This window comes from Musca vetustissima, unplaced genomic scaffold (genome assembly GCF_032173495.1).
Source record: "Musca vetustissima isolate MV318-11 ecotype Yass unplaced genomic scaffold, APGP_CSIRO_Mvet_v1 utg13625, whole genome shotgun sequence".
NCBI lineage: Eukaryota > Metazoa > Arthropoda > Insecta > Diptera > Muscidae > Musca > Musca vetustissima.
Genome location: NW_026879600.1, coordinates 196,245 through 212,845, shown reverse-complemented (window position 1 = coordinate 212,845; position 16,601 = coordinate 196,245). Strand labels below are relative to the sequence as shown.

Here is a 16,601-nt window from a genome sequence, read left to right as displayed (position 1 = left end):
TCACTATTCAGAAAGGTGTCCAAATGTTGGAATTACCGATTGCTTCAAAAAAATTGAGTTAAATGCGTTAAGTTTTAATCGAAAAGGTGGAATAAATTTACGAGACGCGAACATATTTCGAAAATTCTAAAATAACAAAACAGAAAAATGTTGGCATATGTTCCACATAAGTAACACACACTCGGGCAGCTCTTTATACAATATTTTGATGCCCACAGCCAGCCTTATGGCCAAGGGGGAATATACACTTTACTACGGTGAAAATGTCCCCATGAAAATATTAGTTTTAGATCCCAAGTTAGTTTGGACCAAACTCACCGATTTGCATGAAATTAGGTCATTTATTTGGCCCAAGGGCGAATTCTATTACAGATTTAAATATAACTCCAATATATAATTTCGTCCGATTTAATGTAAATGGTTCACAAAAGTCCCTATATATATTTCGATTTGCATGAAATTTCGGTTTTCACGAAAACCGCGTACTGAATCGAGTCAAGAATGATGTATGCTAAGTTTCGTGAAAATCGGTTGAGATTTTGATATAGTTCTATTTGTACGAAATTTTGCATAGCCTACTGAATTGAATCTAGAATGAAGTGTGTTAAGTTTCGTGAAAATCTGTTCAGATTTAGATATAGCTCCCATATATATTTTTCCGTAGGATTTAATGTAAATTGTGCACTTAAGACCCAAAATTTGGTCGATTGGCACACAATGTTGTAAAATATACTGCAGTTAGTATAGCCTTATGTGTGTCAAGTTTTGTTGAAATAGATTCAGATTTACATATGGCTCATATATATATATATATATATGAGCCATATGTTTAAGTTCGTTCAATTACATGCCAATGTTCCTTCGAAAAGGCAACATCTGTTAGGATACTTATGTAGAATATACGCAAAGTGGGTATCACACACAATCGGTCCTGTCCGACTTTACTACTTTCCTTACTGGTTATAAATTCGATCCGTGCGTGAAAATTTTTATATAGAACTTCGGCAGTCCGATAAAAACCCCGATGGATAGTTTTAGTCTAGTCATAGTTTTCCCTCAAATATCACACACACATACAACAATTATCATTCAGTGGAATCATAACATTGTCTTAATAAAAAATTAAACTAAACTCATCAAATCGAAAAAAAGAAATCATAAGAAAAAGAATACCCTCTTCCACCTCAATTTCTACGTATTGCAAAACAATAAAAAAACCACACACACTCAACAAACTACATATTACAATTTTTTCAAAAATCAAATTCTTCGCCTATATAGAAATTCGAAAATCAAAATCGTTTACAAAAATCCGCTTCGACATCTTGTGCTAATCGACCGAAAAATGAATTACGTGATGTTGCTCTCTTGCGAGAATGGGATATTGAGAAATTTTTTCCAAAACAAATTGCCAGCAGCAGTGCAGCAGCTGCAGGAGGAGGAGGGGTGGGCTCAAATGACAATCTATCAGCGGTTACCACCGCTAGTGGTGGTGGTGGTGTATCCAGTAGTCTTTCACGTGTGCTTAGCAGTTCAAATAGTAGTACGCTAAAAGCAGATACCAAATTGCAACGATGCAGCATGGCTGAGGTGCCAAGTTCAAGACAAACGCCAAAAGGTTTTCAACCACTGAAGGCTGGTGCTACGCCGCAACAGCAGACCAAAGATCAAACCAGAGCCTCAATGATGTCAAATTCCAGTAGAACAAAAGTTGGCTCAACTAGTAATAATAATAACAGCAACAACAATAATAAGTCTTCCCCAACATCATCCACGTCCTCGTCGTCTTCATCGCCAGCAAATACTGCCAATGCCTTGAGAAGTGCCAACAATAATGCCACGCATAAAAGGCAAGAGTCTGACTCAAAATTGCCACAAAACTTTATACGCGGATTCCGACGCGAAAACTCGGATTTCTTCCCCCTAACCAAACGACATTCAGCAGTGCTGGTCAATACAAATCTATTGCAGCAACAGCAGCAACAATCTTCGTCGCCCTTTGGTTCAGCAGCTCAGAGAGCCAGTGCCATGATACCAAGAAATAACAGTATATTTAGTAATAACAATAATAAAAATGATTTGAATAAGAGTTCCAAAGAGGCGTCGGCGAATTCCTCGAATAAGTCACAACAAAATGCCAAAAGCTCGGGAAGCACTGGTGCAACGTCGACAACAAATGCCCCAAATAAAACTAGCTGGACTAGTAATTTAGATTTCTTACGTCCACGTCGTGAAAAGACTGAATCGGTTATTGTTTTTCAAAACTCTGCGGCCAGACAACAAATGTTTGCCCAACAATTGGTGCAACAGCAACAAAAGCAACATCAACAGCAGCAGCAGGTAAACAACAACATTGCTTCTTTCTCCTCTCTCTCTCTCTTTCTCGCTTACTTTCTTACACAACTCACATGTCCTCACCTCCTATTTAAGGCTCAAATTGAAAGCTTTACTAAAAACCATAGATTTTCATCGCTCTCGTTGTCTCTTGTTCTCTCTTTTTTGTCTGTCTGTAACTCATCCTATTTCCATATACATTGGGCAAAAAATCACCATTTTAGATTAATGTATTTCCCTTAATTTCTGGCCTTCATATCCCCTAATGCTTATATTTTAAAAATACAATTCCCCGATTAACACGATAACCTCTATAGAAGTAAACATAAAGGCGAACATCAACGCGTCTATCATCTGAACATGCTCTCTTGTATTGTTTGTCAACATCCACAACCACCACTAAATATCTAATACCGAAATGGGAAATAACCCCGTATAACCCCCTTTGCCTTGGTCAAAAAATAACACTTAGGAATATTTTTGTAGTTGTTTTGTTTTGGGGAACAGTGTAATGGATATTTAGATCCTTTTTAGGCTAAATTAATTTGGTTTGCAAACGTACACCTTATAACAGAATACGGCAATAACTGTGATAGTTCTTCTAAAGATAGAGAATGGATGGAGATTTTCTATAGATAGAAAGAATCTCTTCAGATCTTATGGACCGTCTATATTTAAAAGATCTTTGATGGGTCTTTTTATAGATAGGCGACCTCGTTTGTTCGATTCTACACTGTTTCCACAAAATACTTGAAACGTAATTATTAATAAATGAGTATTACAATTCTTCTTGATATAACCATTGGATGCATTGTATGTACATTGTTATTGTTGTTGCTTTATTTACATTTATTAATTAATTAGTTTTGTGTTTATATATTTTATTTGGTTATACTAATTTTAATTAATCTCTGTAAATAAACATTTGTATATTTTGTTCATAACTCACTTACACATCAAATTAAACAAAAAAATCACCAATTATTTTAAAAATATATATTTTTTGTGTTAAAGCACGTTGCATACACTTTTGTTGTTACCTTTTTGTAAATAATTTTTGTCAATGATTTTTATATATTTTTGTGTATATATTATTGTTTTTTTTTATTATTTATTTATAAACCTGTTTAACTGTCTCAAGCGACAACTAAGTTGTTGGATTTTTTTTTATTGATCGTCAAACAGGTCTTTTGGTTTTATTATTATTTTTTTACCCCCTGGGAGCATGTTTTATTTTCTGTTGTTTTTTTTTAATTTCAAATTGTAAAAGAACCTCTGCCATATTTGGTAGAATCAAACAAAAGTCCTCCTCCTTTTGTATTATGCTATTGTCGTTGTATATTTAACAACATGCACCATATTGTGGCTAACAAATTAAAAATCAGAAATTTTTATATATCTTAATTAAATACTGGATTTAATTTATAATAATTATAATATGGATGCTAATGAGATTTTACATGTACCAAATATTTACTTATTGTAAAGAATATAAAATATATAAATAACAGATGTGAACATTATTTTGCCAAAAAAAGGAATTTTTATTTTTATGTATAGATAGGGCTTATATTATTGAGGGTATATTAAATTCGTTTTTTCATTTGTAACTAATGGAAATAATCAGCGTCCATCCGTCTGTTTTGACTGCTGGCAGATCCAGTTCGAATATGATCTATATGGGCGTAACCCAAATATCTGACCCCACAGCCCTTTTTAATATACTACAACTTTTTCATATATTATTCAAAACAACATTTGATTCCAAAACTTAATTTGCAATTCATAACATTTCATTTGTAATTCGAGCATTTTAAGGACTTAAATCGCAATTCATTCATTCATGGAATTTTATGAATTTCGAAAGGTATTCTATGAATTACAAATGAAATTCTCGAATTACAACTGATATGTTATGAATTTCAAATGGAATTCTCGAATTGTAACTTATATCTTGTGGATTACAAATGAAATTCTCGAATCACATTTCATATGGTTTAAATGACATGTGAAAAGGGTGTAGTTGTTTCAGAATGAAATCATATTTTAATCCAAATTTTAAAATTTCTCAATGAAATATTTATATTCTGAAATAAAATATTTTATTTTGAGGGCAAATTCTCTGGCATTACTTGGGTGGTTAACATAATTCTCTTCAAAGGTCATTAATTGATTATAGTGAGCCTCCAAAAGTTCGATGCTATTTGTATTTGATTATTTGATACCCTCCTCATTTGATAAAACATCTTTTAATCTTTTGCGATTTTTTTAACATTAAATGACCGCATTGGAAGATATTTGGAAAATGTGAACACTTTTGCGAGCCTCTAAATTCTACGTCGATTTACCAATGTCCGGCTATTGAAATCATGGTAGCACTCGATATATACGCTCTGGTGGCCCAAACTAAAGCAACTAAAATTGCAAGATTATAAAATGTCACATAACATTTTATAATCTAGAGATATCGTATCGAACATCAGTTCGTACTGATCAACAAATTGTCATAGCGATAAAAAAAAATACCCATTTAAGAGTTCAACGGAATTTGTGAGGCGGATATCGTTGGATATAACCTCAAGAAGAGAGCGTGAACGAGCTATTGTAGCAGGTTACATGCCCGGAAAGATCTTTTACTTCTGAAAAGAATCGGAAATTGGAATTCGACTCAGTGCAGAAATCTTATGCTCTCGAATAAATTGAAGTTAAATATTAAAGACTCTGACATGAAAAAATTACCGTGCGAAAGTCCAAAAATGAAAGGCTCATGCCACAGAATTAGACTGTTTTTCTTTTTATGGAGTTCGATATATTTACGAGATGTATGAAGTTAGGGATCGGATTGTCTATACAAATGTTTGCTGAAGAAAATATACCGCTTGTTTGGGTGTTTCAGCTTGACAATTACCACCAAACATATACCAAAACATGTCAAAGATTGGGTGTGGGATTCAAAAATCACGGTTTTATAATGGCCAACACAATCATCAGTTCTTTACCCTATAGAAAAATGTTTAGCAAAATCAAAAGAGTTTCACAAACAAACAGGCATAACCTCTTCCCAAGGATTCAGGATGCAAGGAACAGTATACCCAACGATCAAATTGAGCATTTTAATGATTCAATGTCTCGTAGGTGTGCTGCCGTAATGAAAAAAAAATGTTTAGGCTCTTGACTACTAGAAAATTTGGCTTATTTATAACAAAAAATCAAAAAGTTGCTTTAGTTTTGACCATGCAAAAATTGGGTCAATTTAGTTTTCCATAGAATATATTTTTTTTTTTCAAAATACATTTTTAGTTTATATATATTTTTTTTAATTTATAAATTACTTATATATTTCTGAAAAAAAACTTTATCTATAACTTTATTTTCTTATATATTTCCTCCAGTATATAAAAAATCACTTTGTGATTCTATTTATGAATGTCCTTTGGTCGTATTTTTTATCCAATGTAGATAAAATTTGTTAATAATCTATGTCTACGGCCATGCCTTTTTTTATTCTTTTTATCACAAAAATTAAATTTAAATTTAATTCAATCTCTTATGTTGGGCTTTAACTTTTGCCCTTTATAGAATGGAATGGATTGATTTCTATCAAAATAGTGCAATATACCTTACCTTATTTTAGAAAAAGAGGATGTTAGATGTGGAATTATTATTCTCCCTGTATTGCATAATGTGCCCAAGTGTCATGTATTGAGCAGCACAGGACACACTCATTTCAAACATGGCCTTTTCTAACATCCAATATAGATACCTGGTTACATATGTATTTTGATCTTAAACTTATTTCCATAATTTTTACAAAGATTCAAGAAAGTGGAAAACGAAAAGGATATTTTTTTGTTAAATTATTATGCAACTAATATACTTGTAAATACTATATAATAAAAAAATATTTTATAAAATTCTTCTCCTTTTGTAACATCATATATCATCTATATTTTCTATTTTTTTCCTTTGCTTCTGCTAAGCAAACGATTGTTGTTTATATCTGCTGCTGTATAGGAAAATAAACAAATGTTGTTTGCATACAAATCATTTTTGTTCATTTTTTTGAAGACAAATTTAATTCTATTTTAAAACAACAATTTTGGTGGGAGGTTTTTGGGAAATTTGTCTGTGTTTTTTATTGTGAATTTTATTGTTATTTTTATTTTCATATCATTTACATTTTCATAAAAAATGTGGTCTTTGTTAAACTCATTGGCATTCATTTTAGATGTAAGAATTATTTACAAACATTTTTATAAATATAAACGACGCTATTCAAATTATTTCAACGTAAATGCTACAGATGAAAAATCTTAATTATAAATGCTAAATATTGTTTTAATAATTATTTAATTAAAAAATAAAAATGTCACGATTATCCTGAATAAGGCAAACGAATTAGAAATTATCATAAAATATTTTTAATGGCGAATGAAAACTTGTTTAGAAATAAGACAGCCAATAACTGAAGCAAATACCGAATACCTATGGGTTGAACCCTGGCAAAAATGCCAACTACACCTTTCTCACATGTTATTCAAAACATATCAAATGCAATTCGAAAATTCCACATTCACAACATATAATTTGCAATTCATAGAATACCTTTCGAAATTCATAGAAATCCATTTGAAATTCAAATGAAGGCATTTGAAATTCATAAAATTCCATTTGAAATTCATAAAATTTTATTTGAAATTCACAGAATTCCATTTGAATTGCATAACATTTCATTTGTTATTCAAAACATTTAATTTTAAATTTTACAAATATTATTGGCAACACACAAAGAAGACATATGAATTTGAAATGAATTGTTACGAATTACAACTGAAATATGAATGAATTACAAATTGATTTCTTTGAATTGTAAATTAATTTATTTGAAGTTCAAATGAAACTCTACGGATTTCAAATGGAAATATACCAATTACAAATTAATGTATTTAAATTTCAAATTGATTTTTTTGAATTTCATATGAAAATTTAAAAATTACAAATGAAATGTTGTAAATTACCAATTACATTTTCGGATTACAACTGATATGTTATGGATTGCAAATTGAGTTTTCGAAAATTATAACAGCTAACCGAAAACTGTGTTTTAATCCACAAGCTATGCAATCATAGCATCTGAAAACGGCACAAATTTTCATTATAATGGGCTTAACTACCAGGACAGGATAAATCCATGCTTTCGAATTTCTTATTTAACAAAACTGTAAATCTCAATTCCAGTTTTTTTTTCTTTAAATTAAATACATTTACTAGTAGGAAAAATGTGGCATTGATCAAAGCTTTACCACTCTGTATTTAAGAGATTTCAGCTAATTATGAAGCTATTTAAACATATTATTATATTTCAAATGTATATCCCCTCCATCACATGTAGCATTTATAAAATAGGAAATAAATTGAAAGCGTTTTAAAATCTTCACTTATTATCTCGTATATTTTTTTTTTATTAAAACTATTTTGTCTGATAGCTTGAAGTATTTCTATGAAAAAAGTAACAAATTGTCTATATATTTCTACTTTCCCCACAACAATTTAGAATCGCAATACGGAAAATCTTGGTACACCTGGTACCCGCACGAGCAGTGTTTTACCCGATTTGCTAAGTCAAGCTTCACCAGCAACTCCGCCACGTCACGATAAATCATCCAGTGAAGAGGTAAGTAAATTCGTTGCCTTTGATGATATAATTTTGTTTCTTCTTATTATCTACTAAAATTTTAGTTTTTTTGTTTTAGTATTTATTAATTGACGTAATATTCAATTAGTTTTTTTTAAATATATATTTTTATAATTTATTTTATATATATACACAACCAGTTACAATGCCTTATACAACATGCTACATACAAATATACTTTGTTTAATTGTTTTTGTTTTACGCAAGTTTTCTTGCTTCTTGATGAGAGTTTTAATTTCATTTAATTATTTTTTGCATTAAAAACCAAATTAACCCCAATTTTACAACAATTCCCAGTTGTAGTGTTTTCATTGAGTCTATTGTCCAAACGTCAGTTTATCTGTCTTAAAAAAGAAACTATCATTTTCATAATTTAGAAAAGTAAAATTTAGTTCATAATTAATTGTGTCCTGACGTTTTATGTTTTCACTTCCCTTATATTTATTGTTGCTTTATTTGTGTGTGTTTTTTTATTTGTTATTAAATCAAATTATTGTCCAAATTACAAATTCAATTATCATTTAATATACTACCATACCAATTCATTATTTTTTCTAAAATTCTAATTAGACAAAAAACATCAGGAAATTGTTGGCTTATGGTTTAGGAACTTAAGGCAATTTTAGATTTAGAAATGAGTTTTGTGACTAATTTCTTCAAACACATATTGTGCGGTGTTGTGGTTGTATCAATTTAATATATGTATAGAAACAAACATACATACAAAACACACCCATCTGTGAACACCTACAATTACAAGTTAATACAACGTACGTAAGAATTAAACTTAGATAATAAAAACAGATAATCTTTAAGAAAATATTTAAAAATCAAATAATTAGAAAACAAAAATGCAATTTAATTATATCAATACGTAAAACCAAGAAGGATTTCCACTAACCTAGAATCCTACTCAATTCAAAATCTGTCCCAAACCTAGTTTCAGGCCTGAATTTGTAAATGATTGTTAATTCTGCAGGAATTTGTAATCAAAAAGCTGCAAAACAAAAACATACGACAGCTGTTCTTCTACTAAGAGGTGTTATTTAGTTTTTGGTAGCAAATTCCTAAAAAAAGGTCATACGGTTGCTAAATGCAATTCAGGAGTGAAGTTTAGAGTATACAGTGGTTCGCATGCTTCCGATCAAGAGCAGACTTCTACTTCTCATCGTCAAATGAAGGCGTGATGTTGGCTACAGCATTGGTGAAGTGATCCGTAATACCTCAGAAAAATATATTTTGGCTAGAGGTTTATTAGATTTCGGTTCCCAACATAATTTGATAACTGAGGACTTGGTACAAAGGCTTAAGATAAAACGAGAAAGTGGCAGGTTAAATTTAATTTTCCATTTCGAAAAATAAAGTTCAACTGTCTGTGTTGTCGACACTCAATTCAAACCAATTTTTGAGTTCTACAACAAGTCCTCAAACCGTTAATTTGAATATTCCTAAAAGTATTGGGCTGGGAGATCCTAATTTCACTAAAACTCAGAAAGTTAATTTATTACTTGGCGCTAAAGTTTTCTTCGAACTTCTTTGTGTAGGCCAAATCAAATACGAGTTATCGGGTTTTGTAAAAACCGTCTCTTGGCTGGATCATAGATGGCAATACGATGAGTCAAAGAATGTAAAGTAATTCTGGGAGTTGGAAGAAACTCCGTCATATGTGGGATATGTCAAAAAGGGGGTATACTATTGATTATTTTTTGTTATGAAAATTTGCTACCCAATAAGAACCCAAAATATCAAATTAAAGCCCATTCCCAAAATAACGAAATAACCATTTTTTATGGGGGCTACCTCAAAGAGGGTACCAATATTGATAATATTTGGTAGAAATATTTACCATCCAATGAGAATCCATAATACTATAACCGAATTGCTTTTAGTTGTATGGCGGGTTACCCTAATACTCCACAATATATCGACATTTTGAAGGTGTCGTTATGTGGGAGCTAACAAAAAAAATCTTAGAATACAAAAATAACACTTCGCATTGGGTTCTTCGCGTTTTTATTCTTGAGTTTGTACTGAGAAAAAAAGACCACTAGAACATACGATCTTCTGATTTTGACTTCTTCACAAACTTTTGTCACGTTTTTTGTTTTTATTTTGGCATATAACAGCCAAACCTTTGATATTTCCTATCCAATGCTAAAACAAAAATTGTAGCCAAGATACTACACCTCTTTCAAATGTTATTCAAAACATTTCAATTGTAATTCGAGAATTTCATTTGTAATTCGAAAACTCAATTTGCAATTCATAACATTTCACTTGTAATTCGAGTATGTAATTTGTAATTCACAACGTTTCATTTGTAATTTTAAACTTTTCGTATCATTTGTAATTCGAATTTTTCCTTTGAATTTCGTAGAGTTTCATTTGAAATTCAAAGAATCCAATTTGAAATTCATAACATTTCAATTGTAATTCATAAAATTTCAGTAGTGATTCATAACAATTAATTTCAAATTCATACAGATTCCTTGTGCGTTACCAATAATATTTTTCGAATTTAAAATTAAATGTTATGAAAAACAAATGATATGTTATGTATTTCAAATCAAATGTTAAGAATTTCAAATGGAATTATTTAGTCCATCTAGTCCATCGCAATAGCATTGCACCGCTCCTTCAATAAGTTTTTTAGCCTTGTAAAAGTGCAATTTTTTCGTTAAATCCCATGAATCAAAATGGCGAAGTACCAAATTTTGCCCAAAGATTTTTACCTTCCATACTTATTTCTCCGCCCTAATGCACAATCGCTCCTTGATATGTTGTAGTCATCCTGAGTACCTGCCAACTTATGAGAACTTATTTATTTGAAAGTAGTACATTATTGTTTTAAATTCTTTTCATTTAAATCGTATCAATCTCGCTCCTAATTTGTAGTTTAGAGCTCCTATTAGCACAAATATTAAATTATTAGTTTTATTATTCTTATTTAAAATTAGAAACACTCTTTTTTATTTATATCTTAATAATTATTTAGTTTTTCTTAGTAATTATGCATTTATTGTTACCAATTATTATTTCGTATTTATCGTATTTTCCTTAATAATGATAATAACTCAAAAAAAATCAAAAAACTACCTACCAAACCATATATAAACCAAAAACAAATATTTTTCTTCATATCCATATTGTGCTTTGTCTTTCCGCGACGTTTTGTTTTCTCTGTGAGCTGATGGCCACTGTATGAATTTTCAATATTCAATTAGGCAAATTTACCTAACAATCACAAAGAAATTGTAAGTATTAAACAAAACAACCAGAAAAATAAAAAAAAAAATTAAAATTCTAAAATTTAAAAATTAAAAAAAAACAACCACTTTAATTAGCTTAACTTAAGAACGACTCCTCCTATATACTATACATATATAGTCCAGATAAAAATAAAATAAAGACTCAAATCATTTCTCTTGTAAATTCCATACTTTATAGTACTATACATATTTATTTATTTCTCTCTGTTGTCTTTCAATCACTCACCCACCCACCTACTACATATATCGATTGCATTTCGTTTTGATCAATTAGACCAACCATGAACACATTGAAAATGGAAAACTGTTACAATTGAATTGAAATTTGCATTTTTCAATGTGTTAATTAATAATCGCAATAAACAAATCTATTCATATATGTATTGAATTTACAGTTATAATCCACCAGTGTATATATGATAAAAATTAATGTGTGTGTGTATAGAGCACCTCTTCTCGTCATCACTTCTTTGCGTATATCTGTTGAAGCATAAGTATGTAATTATTTATTTATAAATGTATAATTATTTATTTACATTGATTAATATACAGTTGTTGGTTTATTAATATGTATGTTTTATTTTGTTTATATTTAGAAACATACAATATTGAATTGAATTTGGTATCAGATATTTGTAAATTTTAACATTTCCAAAGGTTTTTCAAAGAATTTCATTAACCCTTTTCAGTGTTTTTGTCGAATATATTCGACATTTAAAAATTCTCTCTTTCTTTGCGAATTTTCGGTTATCCAATGTACCGTTAACATTGATGTTTTTGTTAAAATGAAAATTGCCTTTTTTTCTAAACTCTATGCCTTTATATGATTTTAAGTACAAAATTTTAGATTTTTATTCCGACAAAAATTTTATTTGACACTGAAAGGGTTAATTGTTCCAATGAACGATAGCAACAAACTTTTTTATAGGAAACAAACGTTTTGGTTAAATTTCCAATGATTCGAAAAAATGTATGACTTATTTATTTAACCAACACGAAATTTACAAGTAAATTTATATTATTGTCAATTATAAAACAAATCAATATTGTCACTCCTCTTACAAATTATTTTAATCTGATCTGAGAATATTTCAAAGTTCAATTTTTTTGTTCGGTAAATAGTTATAGATGTTTATACTACAAAGTATAATAAAAATATAGTTGCCTGATAGACCGATCAGTCCACAAGTTTATACTGTGAGTGAACTTTTCAATTTGTATACCACCATAGGGTACAGTGTTTCCGTTCACCAAAGACACCATAAAATACAAAAAAAAATCTGTTTCGATTTAGCCATGTCCATCCGTCTGCTGAAATCACGATAGAGCTCGTAACATTCAAGATAGAACATTGAAATGTTTGTATACTCCCATAAAACGTTTCTGTATTTTTGGAACCCTCAACTCAATTGGCTCTAATTTTATATTTTAGGTTCTCATTGGGCGTTTAAACTTCCTACCAAAAATTGTCAATATTGGTTCACTTGTTAGGATAACTGATGGTGCCTCCGAAAATGGCTGTAATTTTATGTTTTATAATTTCATTGGGTAGAAAATCTCCCTATCAAAAATTATAAATCTTTGATGACATGATGTTGTTGTTTACTTCTGAAATTCTTTGAAATGGCATCTTGAAGTGTTTATACCATTTTTCATAGATTATGTTTGTGTGAGTGTGTGTTAGTCTATTAATTAATTAATGTATATGAGATTGAGTAAAATTATACTACATATATATTTTTATAATAAAATCAAAAACTCCCACTGTTTGTACAAAAGTTATGGGAATGAGTTTGTGTACTTTAGCTGTGTAATTTTGTTACTAACCAGTAAGAAAAGCGCAAAAGTGGGACGGGCCGACTATATGATACCCTTCATCACTTCGGGTACATACATGAGATGCTAATATATACATTATCCTGTAGATAGAACATACATATAATCTTTAGAGGGCCTTTGAAATGGAACTGGGCGAAATTAAATGTGTGATTCTCATAGATATTTGAACTTATTAAAAAATCCCATACACATACCATTCAGAAATCTATGATAAATTCAATGTCATTGCCATTTGTATGAAAGCAATATTATGTATGTATGTAAATTTTGACCTAATTGAGCAACCGTGGCATATACCATTTGCTATGCTGCAGCACAGTGCGCTGTCCACAATTTTATGTGGTGTGCATGGAACAGACGTGAGCTTATCGTTGAGCCATTCACATAAAATCAGAAGGAAATATATTTGGGAGTTTTATCTAAACCTGAAATGATTTCAACAAAACTTCGCATACGTCAATCTGGACGGAACTCAGTACACTGTGCAAAATGCTGTCTCAATCGGATAAATATTCGGGAGTTACCGATTAAAAAAAAACTTCAAAAAAACATCAAACTTGAATTAATTAAGTAGGCTGTGCAAAATTTTGCCTAGATCGGAAATATTTTTTGGTGTTTGGTGCATCATTTAGTTAAAATCGGACGAAAATATATATGGCAGCTATATTTAAAGCTGAAACGATTTTCTTCAATTACAATAGAGTGCATCCTTAGGGCAAATGAGTGACTTGTGCGAAATTTCATCCAAATCGGATCAAAAAGGCGACCTGTACTTTGTTCACAAGATTACATGGGCAGACGCACATGCATAAATCAACTTAGAAAGTGATTATATGCATATTCTCAAAAGGAACTAGACACGTGGTTCCTCGTTTCCTTTTGCCTGTTACAAACATATGCACAAAGACATAAATTAATATTGCAATATGAACCAATTGAAATTCTTAACTGTCTCGATCTCGCGAACATATCTATATGTTGATGGCTTAGACGATTTTTTTATTTTTATAAATAATACTGGGACGGTGTTCCAAATTAAAATCGCATACCTGTTTTATACAGTTCATTGCACCATGCCTCTAATTCTCCTAAAGATTTTCTATTGAAATTGCAGTATTGCCCAACAGAAATTCTTAAATATCTCCATCTCCAGAACATATACATATTGTTGGGGTCACAGACGATTTCTTTTAAATTGTAAATAATATTAGAAAACTAAGTAGTTTCGATGTATTTTCCTTATTAAAAATATGTATAATCTTAATAGGTCGTCTTTATCTCTTGCTTTATTTAAATTAATTAATTTATTCTCATCATCGGTATCGACAGTTATATGTAAAAACTAAGTCCTGTTATAAGTTATGTTCATAATTTAGCAACAAATCAACAACAGAAAAAAAACAACAAACCACCATACACACACACCCATTTTTTCATACAGACAAGCATATTCATATTAATTAAAATCACGCATAATAATATTTATACATCAAAATGAAATGTATTATCAGATATTTAATTCATTTTTACACTTATTTTTTGGTTTTGTAAAATTAGAAAGTTTCAATTTATTATTTTTTATGTTGTTTTTCATGGCGTCTGGGAAAGACTAATCACATTTATTTTAATTATTAATATTAATTTTGTATTTACACCAAAACGTTTAATAAGAAAAAGAAAAAAAGAGAGATTGACATTTTCTCATACTATCCATCCATTTTAATGTCTACACTTATTTATGTATGTTGTTGCTCTCTTAATCATTAAGCAAAAAATCAGACTAACCAGAATTGTATTCCCAACTTATATATTCCTTACTGAAGTGTGCTGTATTAAAAATGAAATTAATTTTTAAGTGTAGTTTCTAGTACTAAGGTGTCATGGGCATGCTCAATAAAATAAAACTTCTTCCTTCCATTGTGATATTTTTAATATTTAAAAAAGGTTATCCTTTAAACATATCCTTTATATATGTAAATACATTTGTTTACATTCTCGTAAATAACAATCTAACTAATTATGTGTTATATTGTTTCTTTTCTTTTTCTTTATTTGTTAAATGTAGTATCAAGCGGCCATCAACTCATCAGTGCATTCCACACCATCGAAATCGTTTATTGGCGGCTCAAATAACTCACCCCAATCCACGATTTCGTTGCATTCGTCTTCGTCGCGACAAAACAGTCCCAAAAATTCGATTAGCAAAACTCGCTCCACCAGTAGCATTACTAATTTGTTGCATAAATCTGCTTCTTCTTCCTCTAATACATCGGCGGCCGCATTGCCTGTTCCACCGTATGCCCTACAACAGAAACAGCGCAGTTTTCTTACGTTCGGTTTTGGTGCTGGCGGTTCGGGACCATCGAGACGCGAATCACATGTTAATGTCAATGTTACACCCACGTCACACGAGGCATCGAGTGATACACCGGAAATACGCAAATACAAGAAACGTTTCAATTCGGAAATACTGTGTGCTGCCCTATGGGGTGTTAATCTATTGATAGGCACAGAAAATGGTCTGATGTTATTGGATCGTTCGGGTCAGGGCAAGGTATTTACAATTTAAATAAAATTCATTTAAAAATGAATTAAAGTTTCTAATCCAATGCCTTGTATATTTCGTTTAGGTCTATCAACTGATATCACGTCGTCGTTTCCAACAAATGGAAGTATTAGAAGGTCAAAATATCTTGGTAACCATATCGGGCAAAAAGAATCGTGTACGTGTATACTACCTATCCTGGCTCAAATCGAAAATATTGAGAACCGATGGTTTATCTGATGTAAGTATAATCCCATATAAAATTGAAAATATAGGCAATAGTTTTTTTCATTTCTCCAATCCATGGTCTGAGTGATTTATTTTGAAAGTGGTTTAGGTGCATTTTAGTTTCTAATACTGATATCTTGGTTTTCTAGCAAACCTATTACGTTGTATATTCTATCGTGTTTAAGGGCGTATAGCCACAAACCATAGTAATACCATTTATCATTTATTTATTTATTTTATTTTATTTTTTTTTTTTTTTTGAAACAAATCAAGCACAATTACTTAAATATTTCGGTATAAGAAAAACTAGACTTATTAAACCACTTTCATAATAAACAACTCATATCGCATTCCATAGCCATTGAATAAGAAGGAAATTTCTCTCCATTTGTTTACTTTTCCCCAAACTAAATTTGTTATCAAGTGAAATATCGGTGCCTGTTTTCGTAATTAATATTTCGAATAAAACCATATGTATGTACTAATATTTCTCTTCTATTTTTTCCATTGCAGCAAGTCGAACGACGCAATGGTTGGATAAATGTTGGCGATTTACAAGGTGCTGTACATTTTAAAATTGTTAAATACGAAAGGATTAAGTTCCTAGTGATTGCATTAAAAGACTCAATAGAAATTTATGCCTGGGCTCCCAAACCATATCATAAATTTATGGCATTTAAGGTATATATCC

The 16,601-nt window shown here is 30.5% G+C and overlaps 1 protein-coding gene across 1 annotated transcript in view; it reads left to right on the top strand.

The window, feature by feature from the left end:
- LOC133324594 (serine/threonine-protein kinase mig-15) overlaps positions 1 to 16,601 on the top strand; it is a 30,593-nt gene that overhangs the window by 11,872 nt on the left and 2,120 nt on the right. Inside the window, exons 7-11 of the mRNA XM_061533431.1 lie at positions 7,889 to 8,008; positions 11,254 to 11,283; positions 15,203 to 15,691; positions 15,768 to 15,923; positions 16,424 to 16,591. Coding sequence (XP_061389415.1) covers positions 7,889 to 8,008; positions 11,254 to 11,283; positions 15,203 to 15,691; positions 15,768 to 15,923; positions 16,424 to 16,591 — 963 coding nt within the window. The remainder of the gene's footprint in view (positions 1 to 7,888; positions 8,009 to 11,253; positions 11,284 to 15,202; positions 15,692 to 15,767; positions 15,924 to 16,423; positions 16,592 to 16,601) is intronic.